Here is a 25,832-nt window from a genome sequence, read left to right on the forward strand (position 1 = left end):
TAAAATATGCCACAAGTCTCTCCCACTAATCTTATTTCTTACCACTGTTTGCTCCGCGAGTTTGTGTTGGGTGTTTCGAATAGCTCTTTTGGCCTCTTGAAGTTCTTTACCCATTTTTGCTCTAAAACAGAGGTTTTAATAAAGAAAAACTTATAGTTAATTAGTGGAAATATCATTTGCAAGCACCATACTAACAATATCCTATGTTCAGTGTCTCCAAGTGAAGTAATATCAAACTTATGGGGAACCATACCCTTACATAATAAATGTTGTAGAAATATGATGTCATAGCAATTAGAAGAATTTTTTAATTGTTCAAACATGGAGCTATGTTAATACAACCTTTCTCCAGTCAATACAGAGACAGGAACTGACTGAGTGGCGTTGTCGCTGGACTATTACTCCAGGAATCCAGGTAGTATTATAGAGACCAAAGTTTGAATCACATGGTGGAATCTGATCTCAATAACAGTCTGGAATTAATCGTGAAACTGTTGCCAATTGTTGGGTAAAAGTCTATCCAGTTCAGTAATGCCCTTTAGGGGAGGAACCTGCTGTCGTTATCTGGTCTGGCTGACATGAAACAGATCACCTGGCAGAAACAGCCCTGTCAACCTGCACAGCAACAGCAGTCTACAAAATATATTGCAGAAATTCACCCACGATTGTCAGAGAGTACCTTTCAAACTCATAACCACTTCCATCTAGAAGGACAAGGGCAGTGGATACATGGGAACACCACCATCTGCAGTGTTCCCCTCCAATTCACTCATCCATCCTGACTTGGAAAATATTGCTGTTCCTTCATTGTCGCTGGGCTGAAATCCTGGAATTCCCTCCCTAACGTCATTGTGAATCAACCCACAGCAGGTGGACTGCAGTGGTCCAAGAAGGCAGCTCACCAATGAGAGAGCAGCCTTACGATCCACCAGAGCCATGGTGACTTATAATGCATCTGCACTGGCCACCTCTCAGCCTCTCTTGTGGTTCTGAGTTCAACATTCCAAGCATTCTCTGAGCAAAGAAGTTGCTGCTGAATTTCTTGTTAGCTTTCCTAGCAATTACTTTGCTTTTAATGGCACTTGGTTTTGGAATATTCACAGTAGGAAACATCTCTATTAATATTGTTTATTACAGGGCAATTATGGCCTCACTGGTAAACGCATATCATAGAATCTTAGAATTCCTGCAGTGTGGAAACAGGACCTTTGGCCCAGCAAGTCCACACTGACCCTTAAAGCATCCTACCCAGACCCATACCCCTATAACCCAACCAATCTACACCTCCCTGAACACTACGGGCAATTTAGCATGGCCAATCCACCTAACCTGCACATCTTTGGACTGTGGGAGGAAATCAGAGCACCCAGGGAAACCCACGCAGACACGGGGAGAATGTGCAAACTCCACACAGACAGTCACCCGAGGCTGGAATTGTACCCGAGTTCCTGGTGCTCTTAGGCAACAGTGCTAACCACTGAGCCACTACAAATATTAAAAAAAAATCTTTTAAGCCATACAAGGATCTGTTGGAATGGTTTTCATGTCAGTCCCAGATATCTCAATGGACTGCACAGTGACAGACAGCAGTAATATAAACTAGAATTGATGTTACTCATTCCAGTGAGAGTGCTTGTTAAATCAAAGTTGTAGTGATTGGAGCCAAGGCCAGGTGATCTCATTGCCTATGAGACCCTTGATTGTAGTTATTAACCTGCGTCAATCAGGGAGCCCTGGCTGACAATTATAAACAGGAGATTCAGAGAGTCACCTCAGTCTACGGACTGACTCTGAGCTGTCTGGTCAGACCCCATGTACTTGGCAGATGTAAATAAAAGGTTCCTTGGTGATGGGATATTACTTTTGGAAGGGCAATTCGGAACAGACAATAAATGCTGGCCTAGCCAGTGATGCCCACATCTCATGGATGAATAAAAGAAATGCACTACTTAATGCAGGACTGTGCCAGATAAAATGGAACAAAAAGCTAATTGATTCAATCCTGACCTCTGCTTTGTTAGCTGACCTTCATCAGGATTCCGGTAGGGGAGCTACATAGTGAGCTCTTAGGTTGGAGGGATGACGGAAAAAAATCAGGCAGAATTTCCGTACTATTTTGTTCTTAAACGATCGGAGTACACATTAAGGATCAAACAAGTAGCACCAAGCCTTCTCATATCATGACCTGTGAGGAAACATTGAATAGACGGAACAAAATCTCTGGAGTTTAGAAGAATTAGAGGAGACCTCATTCCAGTAAACAAAATTGTTTGAGGGAGCGATGGGAGGGATACAGGAAGGATATCTCCCCTGATTAGGAGATCCAGAACAAGGGAACCCAGTCTCAAATTATGGGGTAGGCCATTTAGGACTGAGTTGAAGAGGAATTTCTTCAATCAGAGGGTGGCAATTCTCAACATCAGAGAAGGGTAGCTCAAACCATGGATCAATAAATTTCTTTTTTAAAGGCATCAAGGGATAGTGGCGGAAGATGGTATTGTGGTGGAAGAGCAGCCATGATGCTATTGAATAAGATCGCAAACTCAAGGGACTGGATAGTCTACTCCTGCTCCTATTACTTAAGTTCTTAAAATGTTGCATCAATCTCTTATAATGGTATAAATCAAGTCCTGTGCAGATGGGTCATAGAATCCCTGCAGTGTGCGAACAGGCCCTTTGGCCCAACAAGTCCACACTGACCCTCACCAACATCCCAACCAGACCCATCACCCATAACCCACACGTGAGCAATTTAGCATGGCCTTTCCACCTAGCCTGCACATCTTTGGACAGTAGGAGGAAACCAGAGGACCTGGAAGAAACCTATGAAGGCCCAGGGAGAATGTGCAAACTTCACACAGGCAGGCACCTGAGGGTGGAATTGAACCCAGGTCCCCGGTGCTGTGAGGCAGCTGTGCTAACCACTGAGCCACCGTGCCACCCCTAAACTGTATTAACATATTGGTGAGAATGAGATCAGACTAATTGATCGATGTGCAATGTAAATGGACTGATCCAATCAAAGACAGGGATTGCTGGAGAAACTCAGCAGGTCTGGTAGCATCCATGAAGAGAAAAAGAGTTAACATTTCAAATCCAGTGACTGGATTGCTGCCCAAGCCACGTGCAAATTGGCAGAGGGAGGTGAGGATCAGGGAAGTAAACACGAGGCTAATAGAGTGGTGTGGGAAAGAGGGTTTCCTTTTCATGGGGCACTGGCATCAGTTCTGGGACAGGAGGGATCTACACCGCTGGGATGGACTCCACCTGAACAGGGCCGGGCCCAGTGTTCTGGAGAAAAGGGTATATAAATTGGTTAATAGGACTTTAAACTAGTAGGTAGGGGTGAAGGGAGAAGTGAGCGTAGAGGGAGAATAACAATTAATGTAAGGCAAAGCAGCAGGTTAGCAGGTGACGAGGAAGCTTCAACTTCATTGAAAATTAGGAAAAAAGTTAAAGGGAAGGAGAACTCAAGAGCTATTAGTAATGGAGGTAGTAGGACCCAAAAAGAAGGTGCAAAAGCTGGCGTAAGGGCACTTTGTCTGAATGCTCGGAGCATTTGAAACAAGTTGGATGAGTTGATGGTGCAAATCATGGCAAATGGGTATGATTTAGTGGCCATTACAGAGACATGGTTACAGGATGGTCATGACTGGGAGTTATCTATCCAGAGGTATCAAACTGTTCGGAAGGACAGACAGGAAGGTAAGAGAGGTAATGTTGTTCCGATTTTTGAGGATGATATCAGGGCGGTAGTGAGAGATGATATAGGTTCTACTGAACAAAACGTTGAATCCATTTGGGTGGAAATTAGGAATAGCAGGGAGAAGAAGTCACTGATAGGTGTGGTCTATAGGCCACCAAATAATGACATTGTAGTGGGGCATGCAATAAACATAGAAATAGCTAATACATGTAAAGATGGTACAGCAATTATCATGAGAGATTTTAATCTACATATCGATTGGTCAAACTGGTCAGTCATGGCAGCCTTGAGGAGGGGTTCATAGAATACATCCGCGATAATTTCCTTGAACAATATGTAATGGAACTACGAGGGAGCAAGCTATCCTCAATCTAGTCCTGTGTAATGAGACAGGAATAATTAATGATCTCACAGTTAGGGATCCTCTCGGAAAGAGCGATCACAGTACGGTTGAATTTAAAATACAAATGGAGCGTGAGAAGGTGAAATCCAGTACCTATGTCCTGTGCTTAAACAAAGGAGACTATGATGGGATGGGGCAGGAGTTAGCTAAGGTAGAATGGGAGAAAAAACTTTATGGTGGGTCAATTGAGGAACAGTGGAGGACTTTCAAAATGATTTTTCACAGTGCTCAGCAGAAGTATATTCCAGTGATAAGGAAGAGCTGTAGGAAAAGAGAGAGCCAGCCATGGATGTCTAAGGAAATAACGGAAAGAATCAGATTGAAATAAAACACATACAAAGAAAGCAAAGAGCAGTCCGAAACTAGTAGACTGGGAAATCTTTAAAGGCCAACAGAAAGCCACAAAAAAAGTTATAAAGAAAAGTAAGATCGATTATGAGAGTAAACTAGCTCAGAATATAAAAACAGACAGCAAAAGTTTCTATAAATTACGTAAATCATAAAGGAGTGGCGCAAGTAAACATTGGTCCTTTAGAGGATGAGAAGGCCAATTTAATAACTGGGAATGAGGAAATAGCCGAGACATTGATCAGTTATTTTGTGTCGGTCTTCACAGTGGAAGACACAAATAACATGTCGAAAACTAATGGCAAGAAGGTTATAGCAGGTGAGGATCTAGAAACTATCATTATCACTGAAGAGGCAGTTCTGGGCAAGCTAGTGGGGCTAAAGGTAGACAAGTCTCCTGGCCCTGATGAAATGCATCCCAGGGTACTAAAGGAGGTGATGGGGGAAATAGCAAATGCACTAGTAATTATTTATCAAAATTCACTGGACTCTGGGGTGATTCCAGCAAATTGGAAAACAGCCAATGTGATGCCACTGTTTAAAAAAGGAAGTAGACAAAAAGCAGGTGACTGTAGGCCAGTTAGCTTAACTTCAGCAGTGGGGAAATGCTTGATTCTATCATTAAGGAAGAAATAGCAAGACATCTGGATATAAATTGTCCCATTGGGAACACCCAGCATGGGTTCATGAAGGGTAGGTCTTGTTTAACTAATTTGGTGGAATTCTTTGAGGACATTATTTGCATGGTGGACAATGGGGAACCTGTGGATGTGGTATATCTGGATTTCCAGAAGGCATTTGACAAGGTACCACACCAAAGGCTGCTACATAAGATAAAGTTGCACGGTATTACAGGTAATGTATTGGCATGGATAGAGGGTTGGTTGACCAGTAGAAAGCAAAGAGTAGGGGTAAATGGGTGTTTTTCTGGTTGGCGGTCAGTGGCTAGTGGTGTGCCTCAGGGATCAGTGTTGGGACCACAATTGTTTACAATTTACAGAGATGATTTGGAGTTGGGGACTAAGTGTGGTGTGTCAAAATTTGCAGATGACACTAAGGTGAGTGGTAGAGCAAAGTGTGCAGAAGACACTGAAAGCCTGCAGAGGGATAGAGATAGTCTAAGTGAGTGGGCAAAGGTCTGGCAGATGGAGTACAATGTTGATAAGTGTGAGGTCATCCATTTTGGTAGGAATAACAGCAAAATAGACTATGTTTTAAATGGTAAAAAATTGCAACATGCTGCTGTGCAGAGGGACTTGGGTGTCCTTGCGCCTGAATCGCTAAAAGTAGGATTACAGGTGCAACAGGTAATTAAAAAGGCAAATGGAATTTTGTCTGCTATTGCTAGAGGGATGGAGTTTGAAAACAGGGAAGCTATGCTGCAAGATAATAAAATGTGAGGCAGGCCCAGCAGCATCTCAGGAGCACAAAAGCTGACGTTTCGGGCCTAGACCCTTCATCAGAGAGGGGGATGGGGAGAGGGAACTGGAATAAATAGGGAGAGAGGGGGAGGCGGACCGAAGATGGAGAGTAAAGAAGATAGGTGGAGAGAGTATAGGTGGGGAGGTAGGGAGGGGATAGGTCAGTCCAGGGAAGACGGACAGGTCAAGGAGGTGGGATGAGGTTAGTAGGTAGATGGGGGTGCGGCTTGGGGTGGGAGGAAGGGATGGGTGAGAGGAAGAACCGGTTAGGGAGGCAGAGACAGGTTGGACTGGTTTTGGGATGCAGTGGGTGGGGGGGGAAGAGCTGGGCTGGTTGTGTGGTGCAGTGGGAGGAGGGGACGAACTAGGCTGGTTTAGGGATGCGGTGGGGGAAGGGGAGATTTTGAAACTGGTGAAGTCCACATTGATACCATTAGGCTGCAGGGTTCCCAAGCGGAATATGAGCTGCTGTTCCTGCAACCTTCGGGTGGCATCATTGTGGCACTGCAGGAGGCCCATGATGGACATGTCATCTAAAGAATGGGAGGGGGAGTGGATATGGTTTGCGACTGGGAGGTGCAGTTGTTTGTTGCGAACTGAGCGGAGGTGTTCTGCAAAGCGGTCTCCAAGCCTCCGCTTGGTTTCCCCAATGTAGAGGAAGCCGCACCGGGTACAGTGGATGCAGTATACCACATTGGCAGATGTGCAGGTGAACCTCTGCTTAATGTGGAATGTCATCTTGGGGCCTGGGATGGGGGTGAGGGAGGAGGTGTGGGGACAAGTTTAGCATTTCCTGCGGTTGCAGGGGAAGATGCCGGGTGTGGTGGGGTTGGAGGGCAGTGTGGAGCGAACAAGGGAGTCACGAAGACAGTGGTCTCTCCGGAAAGCAGACAGGGGTGGGGACGGAAAAATGTCTTGGGTGGTGGGGTCGGATTGTAAATGGCGGAAGTGTCGGAGGATAATGCGTTGTATCCGGAGGTTGGTAGGGTGGTGTGTGAGAACGAGGGGAATCCTCTTGGGGCGGTTGTGGCGGGGGCGGGGTGTGAGGGATGTGTTGCGGGAAATATGGGAGACGCGGTCAAGGGCGTTCTCGATCACTGTGGGGGGAAAGTTGCGGTCCTTAAAGAACTTGGACATCTGGGATGTGCGGGAGTGGAATGTCTTATCGTGGGAGCAGATGCGGCGGAGGCGGAGGAATTGGGAATAGGGGATGGAATTTTTGCAGGAGGGTGGGTGGGTGGGAGGAGGTGTACCCGGTGCGGCTTCCTCTACATTGGGGAAACCAAGCGGAGGCTCGGGGACCGCTTTGCAGAACACCTCCGCTCAGTTCGCAACAAACAACTGCACCTCCCAGTCGCAAACCATTTCCACTCCCCCTCCCATTCTCTAGATGACATGTCCATCATGGGCCTCCTGCACTGCCACAATGATGCCACCCGAAGGTTGCAGGAACAGCAACTCATATTCCGCCTGGGAACCCTGCAGCCATATGGTATCAATGTGGACTTCACCAGTTTCAAAATCTCCCCTTCCCCTACTGCATCCCAAAACCAGCCCAGTTCGTCCCCTCCCCCCACTGCACCACACAACCAGCCCAGCTCTTCCCCCCCACCCACTGCATCCCAAAACCAGTCCAACCTGTCTCTGCCTCCCTAACCGGTTCTTCCTCTCACCCATCCCTTCCTCCCACCCCAAGCCGCACCGCCATCTACCTACTAACCTCATCCCACCTCCTTGACCTGTCCATCTTCCCTGGACTGACCTATCCCCTCCCTACCTCCCCACCTACACTCTCTCCACCTATCTTCTTTACTCTCCATCTTCGGTCCGCCTCCCCCTCTCTCCCTATTTATTCCAGTTCCCTCTCCCCATCCCCCTCTCTGATGAAGGGTCTAGGCCCGAAACGTCAGCTTTTGTGCTCCTGAGATGCTGCTTGGCCTGCTGTGTTCATCCAGCCTCACATTTTATTAACTTGGAATTCTCCAGCATCTGCAGTTCCCATTATCTCTGAAGCTATGCTGCAGCTGGGTAGAGTCCTGGTGAGGCCACACCTGGAGTACTATGTGCAGTTTTGGTCTCCTTACTTGAGAAGAGATATACTAGCACTGGAGGGAGTGCAGAGGAGATTCACTCGGTTGATTCCAGAGTTGAGAAAGTTGGATTATGAGGAGACACTGAGTAGACTGGGATTATACTCATTGGAATTCAGAAGAATGATGGGAGATCTTATAGAAACATATAAGATTATGAAGGGAATAGATAAGGTGGAGGCAGGGAGGTTGTTTCCTCTCGCAGGTGAAACTAGGACTAGAGGGCATCGCCTCAAAATAAAGGGAAGCAAATGTAGGACTGTGGTCAGGAGGGACTTCTTCACCCAAAGGGTTGTGAGTCTGTGGAATTCCCTGCCCAGTGAAGCAGTTGAAGAGACCTCGCTGAATGTTTTTAAGGCAAGGCTAGATAAATTTTTGAACAGTAAAGGAGTTAAGGGTTATGGTGAGTAGGCGGGTAAGCGGAGCTGAGTCTCAAAAAGATCAGCCATGATCTTATTAAATGGTGGGGCAGGCTCAAGGGGCCAGATGGCCTACTCCTGCTCCTGGTTCTTATGTTATGTTCTTACGTTCTTGTGACTCTTCATCAGAACTCTGATGTTTTGACCTGCCGAGGTCCACCAACAATTTCTGCTTCTGTTTCAAATCTCCAGCATCCACAGCTCTTTGTTTTATTTTGCTGATCCCATCTATTGGCTGTATTAGAGGAATCTCTGACATTCTGAAAGTAAGGCCATCTTTGTCATACACTTACATTTGTTCTCCCATTGCATTTTGCTGTTTCTCGTGGGTTTGCTTCATCATTTCTATTTGCTCCTTGATCTGATCCTGGTTACCTAGCAACTAAGACAAATGCATCAATCTTCCCAATTTCCAAGCCAAAACCCCAGCAGATATTTTTCATCGTTTGTAACAATGACCAGCAAAAATGCCCTACATTTGTGAATATTATAAACATTCCCAGCAGAAAACATGGCATCATAGTCTGAAGCAGTTTGAAATACTGATGTATTGACATAGGATGCAATATGAGACACATGTGTGATGCAAAGCTAGCTTTTCCATCAGCCCAAGATGGAATCTGAGTTCTGCATGGCACACTCCAGGCTTTGATGTCTGCATCTCTTATTTCATGGAGGGTGTCTGCAATTTTGAACCAAGTAGACTTCTAGCAATTTCTAGCAATTAGAACTTTACAATGCTACAGAATTCTTCTGGAGGAAACAGACAAATTTTAAATGAATAATGGGTTGACGGGTTAAGGGGAGCAGGCAGGAGAATTGAGTCACGGCTGGGATGGTGAGCACTGCTGCCTCACAGCATCTGGGACCCAGGTTCTATTTCACACTCAAGCAACTGTCTGTCCGGAGTTTGCACATCCTCCCCGTGTCGGTGTGGGTTTTCTCTGGGTGCTCTGTTTTCTTCCCACAATCTATAGATGTGCAGGTTAGTTGGATTAGCAATGCTAAATTGTCCATTGCATCCAGGGATGTGCAGACTTGATGGATTAGCCATAGGAAATGCAGGATGATAGGAGCAGTGTAGGTGAGTGGGTTGGGGGTGGGTTATGGGTGGGATGCTCTTCAGAGGTCAGTGTGGACTCAATAGGCCATATAGCCTACTTGTAGGAATTCTATTCTATGAGATCAACCACAATCACATTAAATGGGATAGTAGGCTCAAGGGGCTGAATTGCTTGCCCCTGCTTCTAGTTCTTATGTCCCTCTGCTCTGTAAGATTTAATTTTTGTTAAGAGTTCCTAAGATTTTCACAACAGGTTCTTCTAAGCCAATATGTATACAAGTCGGGCCCTATAATCATCATGGAAACTGGTTCATTGTCATTTGAATGCATTTGATAATTGATCGGATCTACTGTCTTGAAATTAGTCTCTCAGCATGTATTGCTATTGGAGTCTTAAGAGAGCTGTATGAAACAATTCAATCCTAAATTGCCACATTAAGTGGGAAATTGGAGTAAATGAAAAGTCAGAAAAATTCCACATTTCAGTGCCTTTGATTAATACTTACATTTCTTTCAGGCATGCCACGCGCAGATTCAGAAATGGATACCTCTTCAGGCTTGATGCATTATAAACATAAAGGCAAAATGATTAATGTGGCTGCATTCTTTTTTTCTTAAAAGTCACTGATTTGCCATGGAGACCAAACTTAGGCATATTTACACCAAATCATAGAATTCCTGCAGTTCGGAAGCAGACTATTTGGTCCATCAAGTCCACACTGACCCTCCCAAGAGCATCTTACCCAGACCCACTCCCCTACCCTATTGTCTATAAACATGCATTCCCATAGCTAACCCACTGAGCCTGCAAATCCCCGGAAACCACAGGCAATTTAGCATGGCTGATCCACCTAACCTGCACATCTTTGGACTATTGGGGAAAAAAAACTAGAGTACCCAGAGGAAGACCACACTAATACAAGAAGAATGTGCAAACTCCACACAGTCACCTGAGGGTAGGATAGAACCCAGGTTTTTGGTGCAATGAGGCAGTACTGTGCCACCCAAAGATTTTTAACAGAATAGCATTCCTGGAATCTACCAAGCTTTAATTTTTGCAACAAAGGCTAAAAGTATGTTTTAAAAAGCATCTGAAAGACCCAAGGTACTTCATTGTAAGATAACAAAGTGTGGAGCTGGATGTACACAGCAGGCCAAGCAGCATCTCAGGAGCACAAAAGCTGACATTTCGGGCCTAGACCCTTAAAACCAGGACTAACGTTCCTCGTCATGACAGGCTACACTTACTTGGTGCCCCTTGTTTCTCACTTTCAGCTCAGAGCCTGATGAGCTCCTACCTAGCAGCAAGACCGAAAACTAGTTCTGAAGAACAGTCATATTGAACTTGAAACATTAACACTGTCGTTCTGTCTAAAGATGATGCCACACTTGCTAGCTCTCTCCACCATCATTTCTTTTTATTTCATATTTCCAGCATTGTCAGTACCTTGATTTTATCACTGTGAAACAGATTGCTGCAAATGTTACATTGCCGTGTCAATGTATGAGACTACGTGGAGATAAATGAACTGTAAATGGTGTGAGTCAGGGAGATTTACCTTCATCTTCTGGCTACTGAGCCGAGCAACAAGATCCCTTACTCTGTTCAACTCAGCCGTAGCTTCATCATAAATGGCTCGGGATTTTGCATACTCGTCCTGGTTCCTGGTCAGCGAATTCTTAGAGTTGGCCAAATTTAATAACTCCAAGCTCAACTCATCATTTTTTGCGACCTGCCATAAAACACACACAAAATATAATAATAAATGAGCTGCAGTGCAGTCTTAGATGAGGTGACAACATAAGAGATTATATATCAAAGGTCCCTGCACTGGGGGTTAGTTCGCTGGCCAGTTGGTTTGTAAATTTAGAGTAACACCAACAGCGATGGGTTCAATTCCCACACCAGCAGAGGGTACCATGAATGACTCTCCTTTTCATTGGCAGGGTTGAAGGGTTACAGGTATACACAGAGGCTGGAGCTATTTTATTTAGATTAGATTCCCTACAGTGTGGAACCAGGCCCTTCGGCCCAACAACACCACCCCTTGGAGCATCCCACCCAGACCCATCTCCCTATTACCCACACAACCCTGAACAGTACAGGCAATTTAGCATGGCCAATCCACCTAGCCTGCACATCTTTGGACTGCCGGAGCACCCGGAGGAAACCCACGCAGACACGGGGAGAATGTGCAAACTCCGCACAGACAGTTACCCGAGGCTGGAATTGAACCTGGGTCCCTGGCACTGTGAGGCTGCAGTGCTAACCACTGAGCCACTGTACCACCCGTGGAGCATCAGAGGCTGAGGGGTGATCTTATAAAGGTTTATAAAATCGTGATGGGCATGAATAGAGTGAATAGCCAAAGTCTTTTTCCCAGGGAAGGGGAGTCCAAAACTGGAGGGCATATGGTACAATTACAGCGTTTAAAAGGCATCTGGATGAGTATATGAATAGGAAGGGTTTAGAGGGATATGGGCCAACATTACTTAAGGATATTTGATTGGCATGGATGAGTTGGACCAAAGGGTGTGTTTCTGTGCTGTTCATCTGCATGACTCTCCCCTCACCTGAGATGTCAAGGTTTCTTTTTTTATTCAACCTATTTTTCCCCTCATCAACCTGCTCAGAGAAGTTATTACCGACTTCAGGAACAGGTGGGATTGAATGAAGGCCTAGAGGTAGGGACGCGACTGGTATGTCTGAGAGGTCCATCTAAGATGTCAAATTAAACCATCATCAGTCATCTCTCTCTAACGAGAGCAGTCCTCGCCCCTGGTAGAACTGTGGTAAGTTCAACTTAGGCCACATCTTCACTGCACTTCAAAGCTAGAGCTCTAAGATGATTTTGAAATTTTAGGCTTGAATTTTTCTCATTTTTATTACTGTTAAATAATTCTGCTTTAACATTTAAGTGCTGTATATTTAGAACGTCGCTCCTTTTAAAAAAATTCTAACTGCCCTGCTTTTGAATATGTTTAAAATTTAAATAATTCTTTTTAAAACCTGTGCTATATCTTGGACAATATGTATAGAAGCTTAAGCGGTCAATTTTGGGACTTTTCCTCGTTGTTTAAGATTGTTCTAAAGCTCCACCTGCGCGTTTAAGATTTACGAACTGAGAGGAAATGAATAGGAAATGGGTGACTGTTTTGATGCTTCTATATTTCCATTTCTTAAGAGGTTGTTTGCGGTTTGAAGTTGAGTTTTTGTCACCATAACCGCGCCGGACCCCGCCGCTCAGAGATCCGACCTTGAACTGAGATGTCCGGCCGCCTGAGAACCGCCGGCACCAGAAGTTGCACTCGTTTCGCTTCATCATCGCCTGAGCCTAACTCCACAAACCCCGGGCGCAAATGAAGCATGAAGTCCTCATCTAGTGGCATGGTCCGGAGCAAACGTTACATCAAAGGGGACAGTATCCATTGACCAAACAAGGAAATTACCAAACAATGAGGAGTTTGAACACCCACAGAAAACAATATTGCCCCAGTAGGGGATATATAGAGGTGGTTATGTTTGCAAACAGCTGGCTGGGAATATATTATCCCTCATTTTAATTTATGGGTCTGGTTATGTCAAAACAGTATGAAGAGAAATACTTGACTTCAAACAGCTGGACAGTTTTAATCAGCAATTTTATTAAGCTTAACACAAAAATCAGAGATAGTAGGAAATGCAGATGCTGGAGAATCTGAGATAACAAGGTATAAGATAATAAAATGTGAGGCTGGATGAACACAGCAGGCCAAGCAGCATCTCAGGAGCACAAAAGCTGACGTTTCGGGCCTAGACCCTTCATCAGAGAGGGGGATGGGGGGAGGGAACTGGAATAAATAGGGAGAGAGGGGGAGGCGGACCGAAGATGGAGAGTAAAGAAGATAGGTGGAGAGGGTGTAGGTGGGGAGGTAGGGAGGGGATAGGTCAGTCCAGGGAAGACGGACAGGTCAAGGAGGTGGGATGAGGTTAGTAGGTAGCTGGGGGTGCGGCTTGGGGTGGGAGGAAGGGATGGGTGAGAGGAAGAACCGGTTAGGGAGGCAGAGACAGGTTGGACTGGTTTTGGGATGCAGTGGGTGGGGGGGAAGAGCTGGGCTGGTTGTGTGGCCATGGGCACCCGCATGGGCCCCAGCTATGCCTGCCTCTTTGTAGGTTACGTGGAACAGTCCATCTTCCGCACCTACACAGGCCCCAAACCCCACCTCTTCCTCCGGTACATTGATGACTGTATCGGCGCCGCCTCTTGCTCCCCAGAGGAGCTCGAACAGTTCATCCACTTCACCAACACCTTCCACCCCAACCTTCAGTTCACCTGGGCCATCTCCAGCACATCCCTCACCTTCCTGGACCTCTCAGTCTCCATCTCAGGCAACCAGCTTGTAACTGATGTCCATTACAAGCCCACCGACTCCCACAGCTACCTAGAATACACCTCCTCCCACCCACCCTCCTGCAAAAATTCCATCCCCTATTCCCAATTCCTCTGCCTCCGCCGCATCTGCTCCCACGATAAGACATTCCACTCCCGCACATCCCAGATGTCCAAGTTCTTTAAGGACCGCAACTTCCCCCCCACGGTGATTGAGAACGCCCTTGACCGCGTCTCCCGCATTTCCCGCGACACATCCCTCACACCCCGCCCCCGCCACAACCGCCCCAAGAGGATCCCCCTCGTTCTCACACACCACCCTACCAACCTCCGGATACAACGCATTATCCTCCGACACTTCCACCATTTACAATCCGACCCCACCACCCAAGACATTTTTCCATCCCCACCCCTGTCTGCTTTCCGGAGAGACCACTCTCTCCGTGACTCCCTTGTTCGCTCCACACTGCCCTCCAACCCCACCACACCCGGCACCTTCCCCTGCAACCGCAGGAAATGCTACACTTGTCCCCACACCTCCTCCCTCACCCCCATCCCAGGCCCCAAGATGACATTCCACATTAAGCAGAGGTTCACCTGCACATCTGCCAATGTGGTATACTGCATCCACTGTACCCGGTGCGGCTTTCTCTACATTGGGGAAACCAAGCGGAGGCTTGGGGACCGCTTTGCAGAACACCTCCGCTCAGTTCGCAACAAACAACTGCACCTCCCAGTCGCAAACCATTTCCACTCCCCCTCCCATTCTCTTGATGACATGTCCATCATGGGCCTCCTGCACTGCCACAATGATGCCACCCGAAGGTTGCAGGAACAGCAACTCATATTCCGCCTGGGAACCCTGCAGCCATATGGTATCAATGTGGACTTCACCAGTTTCAAAATCTCCCCTTCCCCTACTGCATCCCTAAACCAACCCAGTTCATCCCCTCCCCCCACTGCACCACACAACCAGCCCAGCTCTTCCCCCCCACCCACTGCATCCCAAAACCAGTCCAACCTGTCTCTGCCTCCCTAACCGGTTCTTCCTCTCACCCATCCCTTCCTCCCACCCCAAGCCGCACCCCCAGCTACCTACTAACCTCATCCCACCTCCTTGACCTGTCCGTCTTCCCTGGACTGACCTATCCCCTCCCTACCTCCCCACCTACACCCTCTCCACCTATCTTCTTTACTCTCCATCTTCGGTCCGCCTCCCCCTCTCTCCCTATTTATTCCAGTTCCCTCCCCCCATCCCCCTCTCTGATGAAGGGTCTAGGCCCGAAACGTCAGCTTTTGTGCTCCTGAGATGCTGCTTGGCCTGCTGTGTTCATCCAGCCTCACATTTTATTATCTTGGAATCTCCAGCATCTGCAGTTCCCATTATCTCTGATAACAAGGTATAAGCCTGGATGAACGTGTTCATCAAGCTCTACACCTTGTTATCTCAAAATAAAAATCCCTCTTCTTCCGCCGCTTGGTATGTTCTCCCATGATAGCAGAATAATCGATCCAGTCGCTAACTTAGCATACTGGCTGGAGAACTGCTCTCGTAGGCACTGTGGTAGTTCCCCTATCTCTGAGCTAGAGGGCCAAACTCCAAGTCTCACCACCTCCAAAGAACAGGCTGATTAAGGAAATGTATCTAGAACGTGGAGATCTAATTGAGATATATAAGGTGCTACAGGGGTTTAATGAAGTTGATGTAGAAAGGAATGAGATATCATAAATTAGGAATATGGGGTAGCAGAGATGAGGAGAAATTACTTCTTTCAAATCTGTGGAATTCACTATCCCAGAGCACAGTGGTGCTGGGACATTGAGTAAATGTGAGAAGGAGATAGATTTTCCATAGAATGAAGAGTTATGGGGAGTGAGCAGGAAAGTGGAGTTGAGGCTGAGATGAAATCAGCCATGATGGTTTTAAATGGTGGAGCAGGCTGGAAGGGCTGAATTGCTTGTTCCTGTTCCTAACTCTTATGTTCTTAACAAGCTGTGGAATTATATAAGCATCACAGAATGTCCATCTGGCATTGTCTGTGCTGGCTGTCTGAGCTTAGAGATGTGTGTTTCTCCTAATGCGTTCCAGAACCTAGGGACACAGTTGCAGAATGAGCCATTTAAGACTGAAATGTAAGGAGGAAACTTGTCTCTTAGAGGGTCTAGGAATTCCCTGCCCAGAAGGTCTGAATATTGAGCATATTCAAGACAGATCACTAGACTTGTAGATACAAACAACATTGAGGGATATGGAGATACATCCACAGGGTCTACCATTAACAAAGACAAGGGCAGCAGATGCATGGGAACACCACCAATTGCATGTTCCTCTCCAACATCATTCTGACTGGGAATCTTATCACCATTCCTCCATTGTTAGCTGGCTCATCGTATTGGCTCTGCCATCCCACCAGCACTGTGGGGGTACTTATACCTAACGGACTGCAATAATTAAGAAAGCAACTCACCACCACCTTCTCAGGGGCAATTATGGGTTTGACAATAGAAGCTGCCCTTGAGCAAAGAATGTATAAAGCAGTGAGAATAATTTTAAAGATGTTTTGTGATGTTACCAAAAGTCACCCACTTTGGATGGAGTTTAACACAACCACATTCGGGGTTGCTTGGCAGATTATCAGAAGGGCTTTCATCTGCTGTAAACTCCAGCAGAAGCTTTTGTTAACACTGCTGTCACCTCATTTTCATGCCGTTTACTCAGGGCCACATAATTGCTCTTCAGGACAATGTACTCGTCTGCCAGTTCCTTATGGTTTCTCTCCACTGCTCTTAGACGATCATTAGCCATCTGACACTCATGTGCACATTTGTCCTTCTGCAATTCCAGCTCCATTGTTCTGTTTTCAAGGAATAAAATCTGCAAAAGTGAAAACATCAGCAAGAGTGGTAGTGAAAGAAAGACAAACACTTCCTTCAACAATCTTTTCAGGGTCTGCGAAACCTGTGAATAGTTGTAATGGTCTAGTGTACTCAATGTTAATATTCAACTCCCACGTTGGTGTCAGACATACAGGTAGATATCACTGCATTCTGGGTGACAGCCACTAGAATAGCAACAAGGGTCCTGGAATTTACCACACAATCAATTGATGCAAAGCAATCTCCCCACCCACAAAGTGGTTCAAGCAGCTAGAAATTCTTTGTCCTGGAATCCTACATAGGGGACAGTCCATGAATTAGGCAACATTGCAGGAAGTGTGTGGAGGCTTTGGAGAGGGTGCAGAAGAGGTTTACCAGGATGCTGCCTGAATTAGAGGGTATGGCCTATAAGGAGAGGCCTCCGCTGCATCTGCTCGCAGGATGAGGCATTCCACTCCCACACATCCCAGATGTCCAGGTTCTTCAAGGACCGCAACTTTTCCCCCCACAGTGGTCGAAAACGCCCTTGACCGCGTCTCCCACATTTCCCGTAACACATCCCTCACACCCCACCCCCGTCACAACCGCCCCAAGAGGATCCCCCTCATTCTCACATACCACCCCACCAACCTCCGGATACAACGCATCATTCTCCGACACTTCCGCCATCTACAATCCGACCCCACCACTGAAGACATTTTTTCATCCCCATCCTTGTCTGCCTTCTGGAGAGACCACTCTCTCCGTGACTCCCTTGTCAGCTCCACACTTCCCTCCAACCCCACCACACCTGGCATTTCCCCTGCAACCGCAGGAAGTGCTACACTTGCCCCCACACCTCCTCCCTCACCCCCATTCCAGGCTCCAAGGTGACTTTCCATATTAAGCAGATGTTCACCTGCACATCTGCCAATGTGGTTTACTGTATCCACTGTACCCGGTGTGGCTTCCTCTACATTGGGGAAACCAAGCGGAGGCTTAGGGGCCACATTGCAGAACACCTCCGCTCGGTTCGCAATAAACAACTGCACCTCCCAGTCGCGAACCATTTTAACTCCCCCTCCCATTCCTCAGGCGACATGTCCATCATGGGCCTCCTGCAGTGCCACAATGATGCCACCCGAAGGTTGCAGGAACAGCAACTCATATTCCGTTCGGGAACTCTGCAGCCCAATGGTATCAACGTGGACTTCACAAGCTTCAAAATCTCCCCTTCCCCTACTGCATCCCAAAACCAGCCCAGTTCGTCCCCTCCCCCCACTGCATCCCAAAACCAGCGCAGCTCGTTCCCTCCCTCCACTGCATCCCAAAACCAGCCCTGCTTGTCCCCGTCTCCCAAACCTGTTCTTCCTCTCACTGATCCCTTCCTCCCACCTCAAGCTTCACCTCCATTTCCTACCTACCACCTCATCCCACCTCCTTGACCTTTCTGTTTTCACTGGACTGACCTATCCCCTCCCTACCTCCCCACCTATACTCTCCTCTCCACCTATCTTCTTTTCTCTCCATCTTCGGTCCGCCTCCCCCTCTTTCCCTATTTATTCCAGAACCCTCACCCCATCCCCCTCTCTGATGAAGGGTCTAGGCCCAAAACATCAGCTTTTGTGCTCCTGAGATGCTGCTTGGCCTGCTGTGTTCATCCAGCTCCACACTTTGTCATCTTGGATTCTCCAGCATCTGCAGTTCCCATTATCTCTGATCGCTATAAAAAATCAGGTTGTTTTCTCTAGAGTGGCAAGGTCTGAGGGGAGGCTTGATAGAAATCTATAAAAATACGGGATGTACAGATGGGGTTGACGGTCAGAATCTTTTTGCCAGAGTTGAAATGTCTAAAACTCGGGTGCGTGCATTTAAGATGAGAGGGGCAAGTGCAAATGAAACATATGGGGCAGGTAGGAATCTGGAATTCACTGCCAGGGGAGGTGGTGAAGGCAAATATGATAGGGGTGCTTGATGGGGGCATTTAAGGGACATTTGGATCAGCATTTGAATAAGCGAGGAATGGAGGGATATGGACCAAGGTCAGGCAGAATGGATTAGTTTAATTTGGCGTCATGTTCAGCACAACATCGTGGGCCAAGGGGCCCATTCTTGTGCCACGCAATTCTATGTTCTAAATTGGTATTGGAAGCCTGATTCCAGAAGTTATGGCCCCTAGACCCTGCCCCTAACATTTTTCCAGGTCTGGGGTACTTTGGGGAACAGGGATGACTTGCACTTTGCACATCCATGATTCACAAAGGCAATTTAGACATGTTACAGTTCATCTGCCTTCAACCAGAACCACATTTTGCTCGTGGGATGTCCAAAATATGACTTGTGCACTTTACAGCTAACAGGAGCTGGTCTAAACTTAGCAGAATATTTTGTAAAGGCAGGGTACACATTTGAAAAGATTTTGGATCTGGTCCAGGACACCATTGGAAGAGGTAAGTTGCCATTTGGGGAGGCCAATTGTGCTTTGCGGTTGTTAGAAGTGGACACAAATGGGGATAAATGGTGGAAAGATGCATTAGATCTATCAAGAGAGCTGACAAGGGATGTACAAGGGAACTATAAAGCTTCGACGGCATTTAAATGTCTTGCTTTTTGAGAAAACATATCTGCAGTTTTAATAAAATCTGTGCTTGCTATTTCAATCCTTTTTTGGTATTCATTCTGCTAATTGACATAAGGCTGAGACTAATCTCGATAGGATTAGTGGTGGATGATTAACTTCAAAACTTCTCATTATCGCAGAGGGTTACCTGTCCATTCATGACTCGACTGGCAGCTCCAAGTGCTTATAAATCTTTGAAGTGGGGCTATGATTAGAAATGTTTGTTTTTATAAGGAATTAAGTACTTGAAGGAAGTTAAATGTAATGTTTTGTTTTTTAAAAAAAATCACATCATCATTGATTTCCACCATCAGCAGTTAAGAATTTTATTTAATTTGAGCGTGGGCACTGAGATCTGCCCATGGGTGATACCAGATGAGTGAGCAAAAGAAGTGTAAGGGTGCAGAGGGTGATTGGTGAGGTACAAGTTGGCATCAAGCTGGCTTAGATTATATGGAGAGCGTGGAAATATGGTGGAGATGGGCTCAATGGAAGCATCCAAGAGGGCATCAGAAAATTCTTTTAATAGAAATGGAGAGAAGGGTATGGGGAAAGGCAGGAGATTGGCACTAGGGAATAGAACCAGGGCAGGTCTGACAGGCTGAATGGCCTCATTTTGCACCATAGAAATTCTGAGATTCTGTAAAGGAAGGCTATAAGGGAATGGGTTGGCATGGGAGTTTGAGGCGCCATGGGGATTGAGTGGGAAGAATGATGGGCATGGGGTACGGGGAGTCTATGTGGAGGGGTCTGGGGTGAAAGGACTGAAGGCTGAAGGGCTTTTATTTTCTCTTCTTCTTCCTTGCAGAGATGAGGTGCTGATAAGACACACCTCTGCTTCTGGCAGTCCCTGGGGTTGCCCCTGACCTCTTCCTGAGGAAAGTGTCAAACCTGACTCCAGCACACACTTTCACTCTTTAAAAGAAAATCAGACATTTTACAGAAATTACAAGTTTCCCTGACTGAACTGCTTCCGGATCAAAGATTGTTGCAAAACACAAAACAGACCTTTTGTCTGTACCTGAAGGTTTATCAAGCAAAGCAATCCATGACAGCGGCTGCATGCTTGTTGCTAAGCAACATCCTAATGTCGAGGAGAATTCAATTCACCTCACAACCTCACAAGCAAGGATTGTAGAGTGTCAGTGCAGAAATATTAAATGAAATCTGGCTAATGATTTGCAAAGTTTATGCTTGTGTGAGTCAGCTCACTCAGTGTTAAAGTGCCTCTTTGTTAGCGGGGAGAAGAACAGATGTACATTGCTATAGCACCTGCCACGACCTCAGGATTTCCCAAAGCACTCACATCCAAATACTTCATATGTGTAGTCACTGTGTCAGCATGGCAGCAAGTTTGTGCTCCCACGATCAGCAATGAGGTGACCACATCCTATCTGTCATTTGTGAACTTATTAACCTGGTAGAAAGCCAATGGTTGGCAGTGCTGTGGTGAGGAATTAGCTTTTAGAGTTGAAAAAATACTTGGAAAAGAATTGTGGGCACAATTTTCCACTCCCTGTGGTGGTGGGAATAGCAATGACAGTGATGGTTTAATCGGGCCAGAGTCCAAATTTCAGATTCTCATCACCGAGATAAATGTTTGCAGTTCAGTCCTCGCTCCATTGAGAGCAAGATGGCTTCCTTGCCAGGCGGTTGGGCATGGGGCGGGGTGGGATCTGATTAGAAGCTTATCTGCGTGTATTTGCATCCCATTTATTACAACCAGACCACACTTCCAAACCCATACCAGTCTACCATTATATGCAATTTCTTGACAAAGAACAGAAATTGCTGGAAAAGCTCAGCAGGCCTGCCAGCATCTGTGGAGAGAAGTCAGAGTTAAAGTTTCAAGTCCATTGACCCTTCCTCAGAACTGTTAGAGAGAGGAGCAGTATGTTTTCAAGGTGGACTTGCCTAGAAGAGATGTGGCAGTGAGTTAAATACCAAATAAAAACTGAAAGAACTGCAGATGCTGTAAATCAGAAATAAAAACAGAAATTCCTGGAAAAGCTCAGTTCTGGCAAAGGGTCACTGGACCCAGAATGTTAACTCTGCTTTCTCTGCACAGACGCTGCAAACTCGCTGAGCTTTTCCAGCAACTTCTGTTTTTGTTTCTGACTTACAACATCCACAGTGCTTTCAATTTTTATTAGCAGTTCCATGTTTGGGCAGCACTTGCTGATCAATCCAGAGGAGGCCAATAGCTACAATAAAAACAAGATATTCAGTTGAGCTTGTAATGTGGCTCACTTAACGCTTGCTGGAAGGAACATTATATTCAAACAAAGGGACATGTCCTCTGCAAAAAAAAGGAAACTGTTCAAGCCTTTTTTAAATTATCCAGGAGTTTGAGGAACTTTAGTTCCCATTTGCATTCTCCATGGTAATACCTCGGCTAAACCAGATTGACTTGTCAACCATTTAGCACCATTTCTTCTATAATATAAATTGTCGTGAGGATTTGCAAGACAAACAGAAACCATAACAGATATTTCTCTCTTTTTAGCAATAATTCAGATTTGCAGGGTCTCCCCACCCTTCTTTTGCCATATTTCTGTGGGTTTCCTGCCACAATCCAAAAATATGCAGATAGATGGATTGGCCATGCTAAATTGCCCATAATGTTCAGGGACATGTAGATTAGGGCGATGGGTCTGGGTGGGATGTTCTGAGGGTTGGTGTGGACTTGTTGAGCTGAAGGGCCTGTTTCCACGATGTAGAGATTGTATGAAAACCTAACATTGGCTGTTATCAATGACTTGAATGTATTCTTACATTAATGCCATCATTCTCAACACTTCTGGTTGTTATGTCACAGTGTTTAACTCCCTCTCCTTGATAAAAATGCTTCATGAACGTATTGCAGAGAACCTTCAAAAAATACATTCATCTCTCTCTAATACTGTAATCTCCACTTCCCAGTCCAGCAGGTACAGATCTTTATCAGAAATAATTTATCCTCAGACTGCTTTCCTGATTTTCATTAGATGCTTTTGATTGGTTATCTATATTTTTGCTTAGGGACATCTTATCGAACTGCTTATTCCTCTCCTTCATTTCAGATAATCAGATTACCTGGTCTTTCTGTTACTAAATAAGAAAGCTATCTGTTTGCAGATGACCAGCTCCATCATCGGACCTCTCTATAGTCACAGCCTAAAGCCTGCACCCCATCATAGATGTCTGTCTCCCTCCACACACCAGCGTAACATTTCATCAGTTCTAAAGATTTGGATCTAAAACATTAACTCTGTTTCTCTCTCCACAAGTCCTGCCAGACTAACTGAGTTTCTGCAGCATTCTCTACATTTCCCCCACATATCAATGAATCTTTCTCATAAATCCTTCCAACAACTTCTCTAAAAGCTTCACATCCTTCTAAAGATGTGGTGCCCAGAAATGAATGCATATTCTACTTGAGGACAAACCAATATTTTGTCAATGTTAATCATAATTTGCTTCTTCTGTATTTACCTCATACTTGAGAAAAAAATTATATATTAAGCATCAGCAGTGTGTTCACAACAGTTCGCACTTCTTTTCATTATTTTTCAATACAGTTAAATCTACAATGGTTAAAATAACAACCATTTAAAATATTGTAGTGAAATTAGCAGGGAATGAGTACCTTATTCTTCAGCTCAAAGTTCTCAGCTTCATATTGCTCCCGAAACTTGTTTGTCTGGATTTGCAAATCAATCAGATCCTTGGAAATCTAAATACATAAGAGGAATATCTGAGGGTGAATCAACAAATCAGTCTTAACATTATAGGGTCCCACAATAAAAAAGAAAATGCATTCTGAGTTTGGGACAAAATTAAAATTGATCGATGAAGAAATTGCAATGAGCTAACTGCTCTGAGGAATTCTTTGGATAGCTCAGCTTTGATATGGAGTCAGAGAGAATGTGCCGTATTCAGTGTCATGAGCTGTGTGATGGTATTTCATCTCAGCTAGCAAAGTAGCAGTAATGTGAGAATGCACTCTTGCGAGTGAACAGCGACAAGACTTATTGAATGTGAAAGGGGGTTAAAAAGGACACTAAAGAGTTTAATAATCATAAAGTACAGTCAGTAGATGTGCACATGCAATGATTTGATTGGTTAATGTACTTGCGAAAACATGCAATGATTTGATTGGCAATTATAATTATGTGCACAAATAAAACATAATCGGATAATATAGTCATGTGTACTAACTTGGAATCTGGAGTAGAATGCTACTGTTGGATATAAAAATTATTCAAAACCACTGTTTTGTAGCACATCAGGGAGTTATATGCCACGTTTGATAGGAACATCTCCCATTGCATGCATGAGTAAATGCTTAGACAAAGAAATTTAACACTTGTTCGGTCTTTAAGGGATCAAAGGGTTAGAAACATTCCCTTTCAAATGTATCTATATACAGAGAATGGTAAGACAGGGCAGCTTACCCAGAGCCCAGACACCAATCCCATGTAAACAGCTGTCTGGCTAACATAGTTGCTTTCACATATACTCAATCACCAAACCCTGAGTGAATCTGCAACTCCCTTTTAAAGTACTCCATCAACCAGTCACATTTTAGTGTGAACATTTTGCAACTTTACTCCACTTTCTCTGCTCACTCCTATTCTTTTGCTTGAGGGACCGATCTCCAACAGAATTCTTGGTTTTCTTGGGAGAGATTTGGGAGATGTGTGCTCCTTTGTTGATTCCTTGGAGTGATAATGCTTCGTTGGAGGGAAATAGCGGCTACTGGCAACAGCTGACCTTTGAGTTGAAGACACTCACTCACATCTCTATGGCTTGCAGCTACCCTTCTCTACCTCATCTTCCATTTTTGAAACATTTCTTAAAATTGACCTCTTTGATTAAGCTGGGTCACTTGACCTAATATGTGTCACACTAGGAGAACTACCGTGCTCTATAATAGGCCTGTGATGTTTTATGACTTATATCAACATAAGTTGTTGTTGTGGAGGATCTCACCTTCAGTTTTTCTTCCTCACTGAACACGAGTTTGGAGGAGAGGTCATTTTTTGATCCAGCCATCTGTCCCATTCTCCCCTGTAGCTCTCCGAGTTTGTCATACAAACGTTCATTCCTATCTCGTAGCTGTGCCTATGATATCAAATCACAGTGGTAATTCTTGGAAAAGCACTGAATCATCATTCATCACAGCACTGCACAGTAATAACCCTGACAGCAGGATTGTGGCATCAACTGGCCACTTGTTGGATTTGTTCCTTTATTAAAGCAGACTATTCAAGGAATTTTGCGGCCAGGCCAAATATTGTGAAAACACGCTGTGCTAAATATCACCATGCTGTATGGCTGTGAGGAATAGATTACCTTGTAATCTGAACCATGGAGTGAAAGCTGCTCCATACAAAGGATTAATGTGTTTTGTTATCTAAGAATTGTCTTAAACCCCAAAAGTATAACACACTGATAACGACAGATCTAGTCAGCAATTGTGCTGTGGACAAAGGCAAGTTCTGGTGTCGTTGTATAACAGACAGCAAATATTCACACTTTACTTTAGGGGTGTCTTAATGAGCTACTATTGCCCTACTCTACATCATTTCTTCAGAAAATGTACCAATTTAAAAATAAATCTGTTAATGTTGCACTTTTTGGTGATCGCCAATCACTCACAATTGGTACATTCCACACTCTTACTGACAATAAGTGGCTGATTCACACAGACCCAGTGAGACTGATAGGGGTAAACAAAATGATGTTGCATACTCAATACAGTTGAAGAGACCTCCTGTTCATAGTAAAACACACAAAAGCCATAATTCTGTGAGTGCTTCATCTACAAATTTCATAATAACATGAAAATTTGCATATATAGAGGACTTTCACATCCACTTGTTCTGCTTAACCATCAGTTAAATATTTATCGAAGTGTGGTCACTATTGTAGTGGAGGGCAAACAGGAGTCAATTTGTTCACAGCAAGCCCACACAAAAGGACATGAGAAATAGGAGCAGGTAGTCCATTTGGCCCCTCAGCTCTGCTCCACCATTCAATGCCAATCTGATCTTGTTCTAAGCTTCACATTCCCTCCTGCTCCCCATTATCCTTGACTCCCTTGTCAACCAAACACCATCGACACCAACCTTGAATACATTGTGACTCAGCCTCTTCTACCCTATGAGAATTCCAAAGACTCATGACCCTCTGATGGGAAGAAATTCCTCCAAAGCCCCATCAGTATTAGTGGCAGGGAAGATAAACTATTTCCACCAGTTGGCATTTCTAGAACTGGATGCATTCTCTGAGAATTAGGGCCAGACCATTCAGGAGAGATGTTAGGAAGCACGTCTACACACAAACGGAGGCAGATGTTTGGAATTGTCTTCCACTAATGACAGTGGATGCAAGATCAATTGTTAGTTTTAAACCTGAAGTGGATAGATTTTTGTTAAGTAAAGGTATTAGAGGATATAGGCCAAAGGTAGGTATATAGAGTTAGGCCACAGATCAGCCATGATCTCACTAAATGCTGAAACAGGCTTGAGGAGCTAAATGGCCCACCCCTG

The 25,832-nt window shown here is 45.2% G+C and overlaps 1 protein-coding gene across 2 annotated transcripts in view; it reads right to left on the reverse strand.

Moving 5' to 3' along the window:
• ccdc78 (coiled-coil domain containing 78) overlaps positions 1-25,832 on the reverse strand; it is an 81,480-nt gene that overhangs the window by 18,379 nt on the left and 37,269 nt on the right. For both annotated transcript variants that reach the window (XM_059654117.1, XM_059654118.1), the window contains 7 exons: positions 24,271-24,402; positions 22,925-23,011; positions 16,516-16,695; positions 11,010-11,183; positions 9,957-10,007; positions 8,681-8,769; positions 43-121 (listed from right to left, as the gene is read on the reverse strand). In XM_059654117.1, the coding sequence (XP_059510100.1) occupies positions 43-121; positions 8,681-8,769; positions 9,957-10,007; positions 11,010-11,183; positions 16,516-16,695; positions 22,925-23,011; positions 24,271-24,402 (792 nt within the window). The remainder of the gene's footprint in view (positions 1-42; positions 122-8,680; positions 8,770-9,956; positions 10,008-11,009; positions 11,184-16,515; positions 16,696-22,924; positions 23,012-24,270; positions 24,403-25,832) is intronic.

The sequence above is a fragment of the Stegostoma tigrinum genome, chromosome 23, assembly GCF_030684315.1.
Source record: "Stegostoma tigrinum isolate sSteTig4 chromosome 23, sSteTig4.hap1, whole genome shotgun sequence".
Classification (NCBI taxonomy): domain Eukaryota; kingdom Metazoa; phylum Chordata; class Chondrichthyes; order Orectolobiformes; family Stegostomatidae; genus Stegostoma; species Stegostoma tigrinum.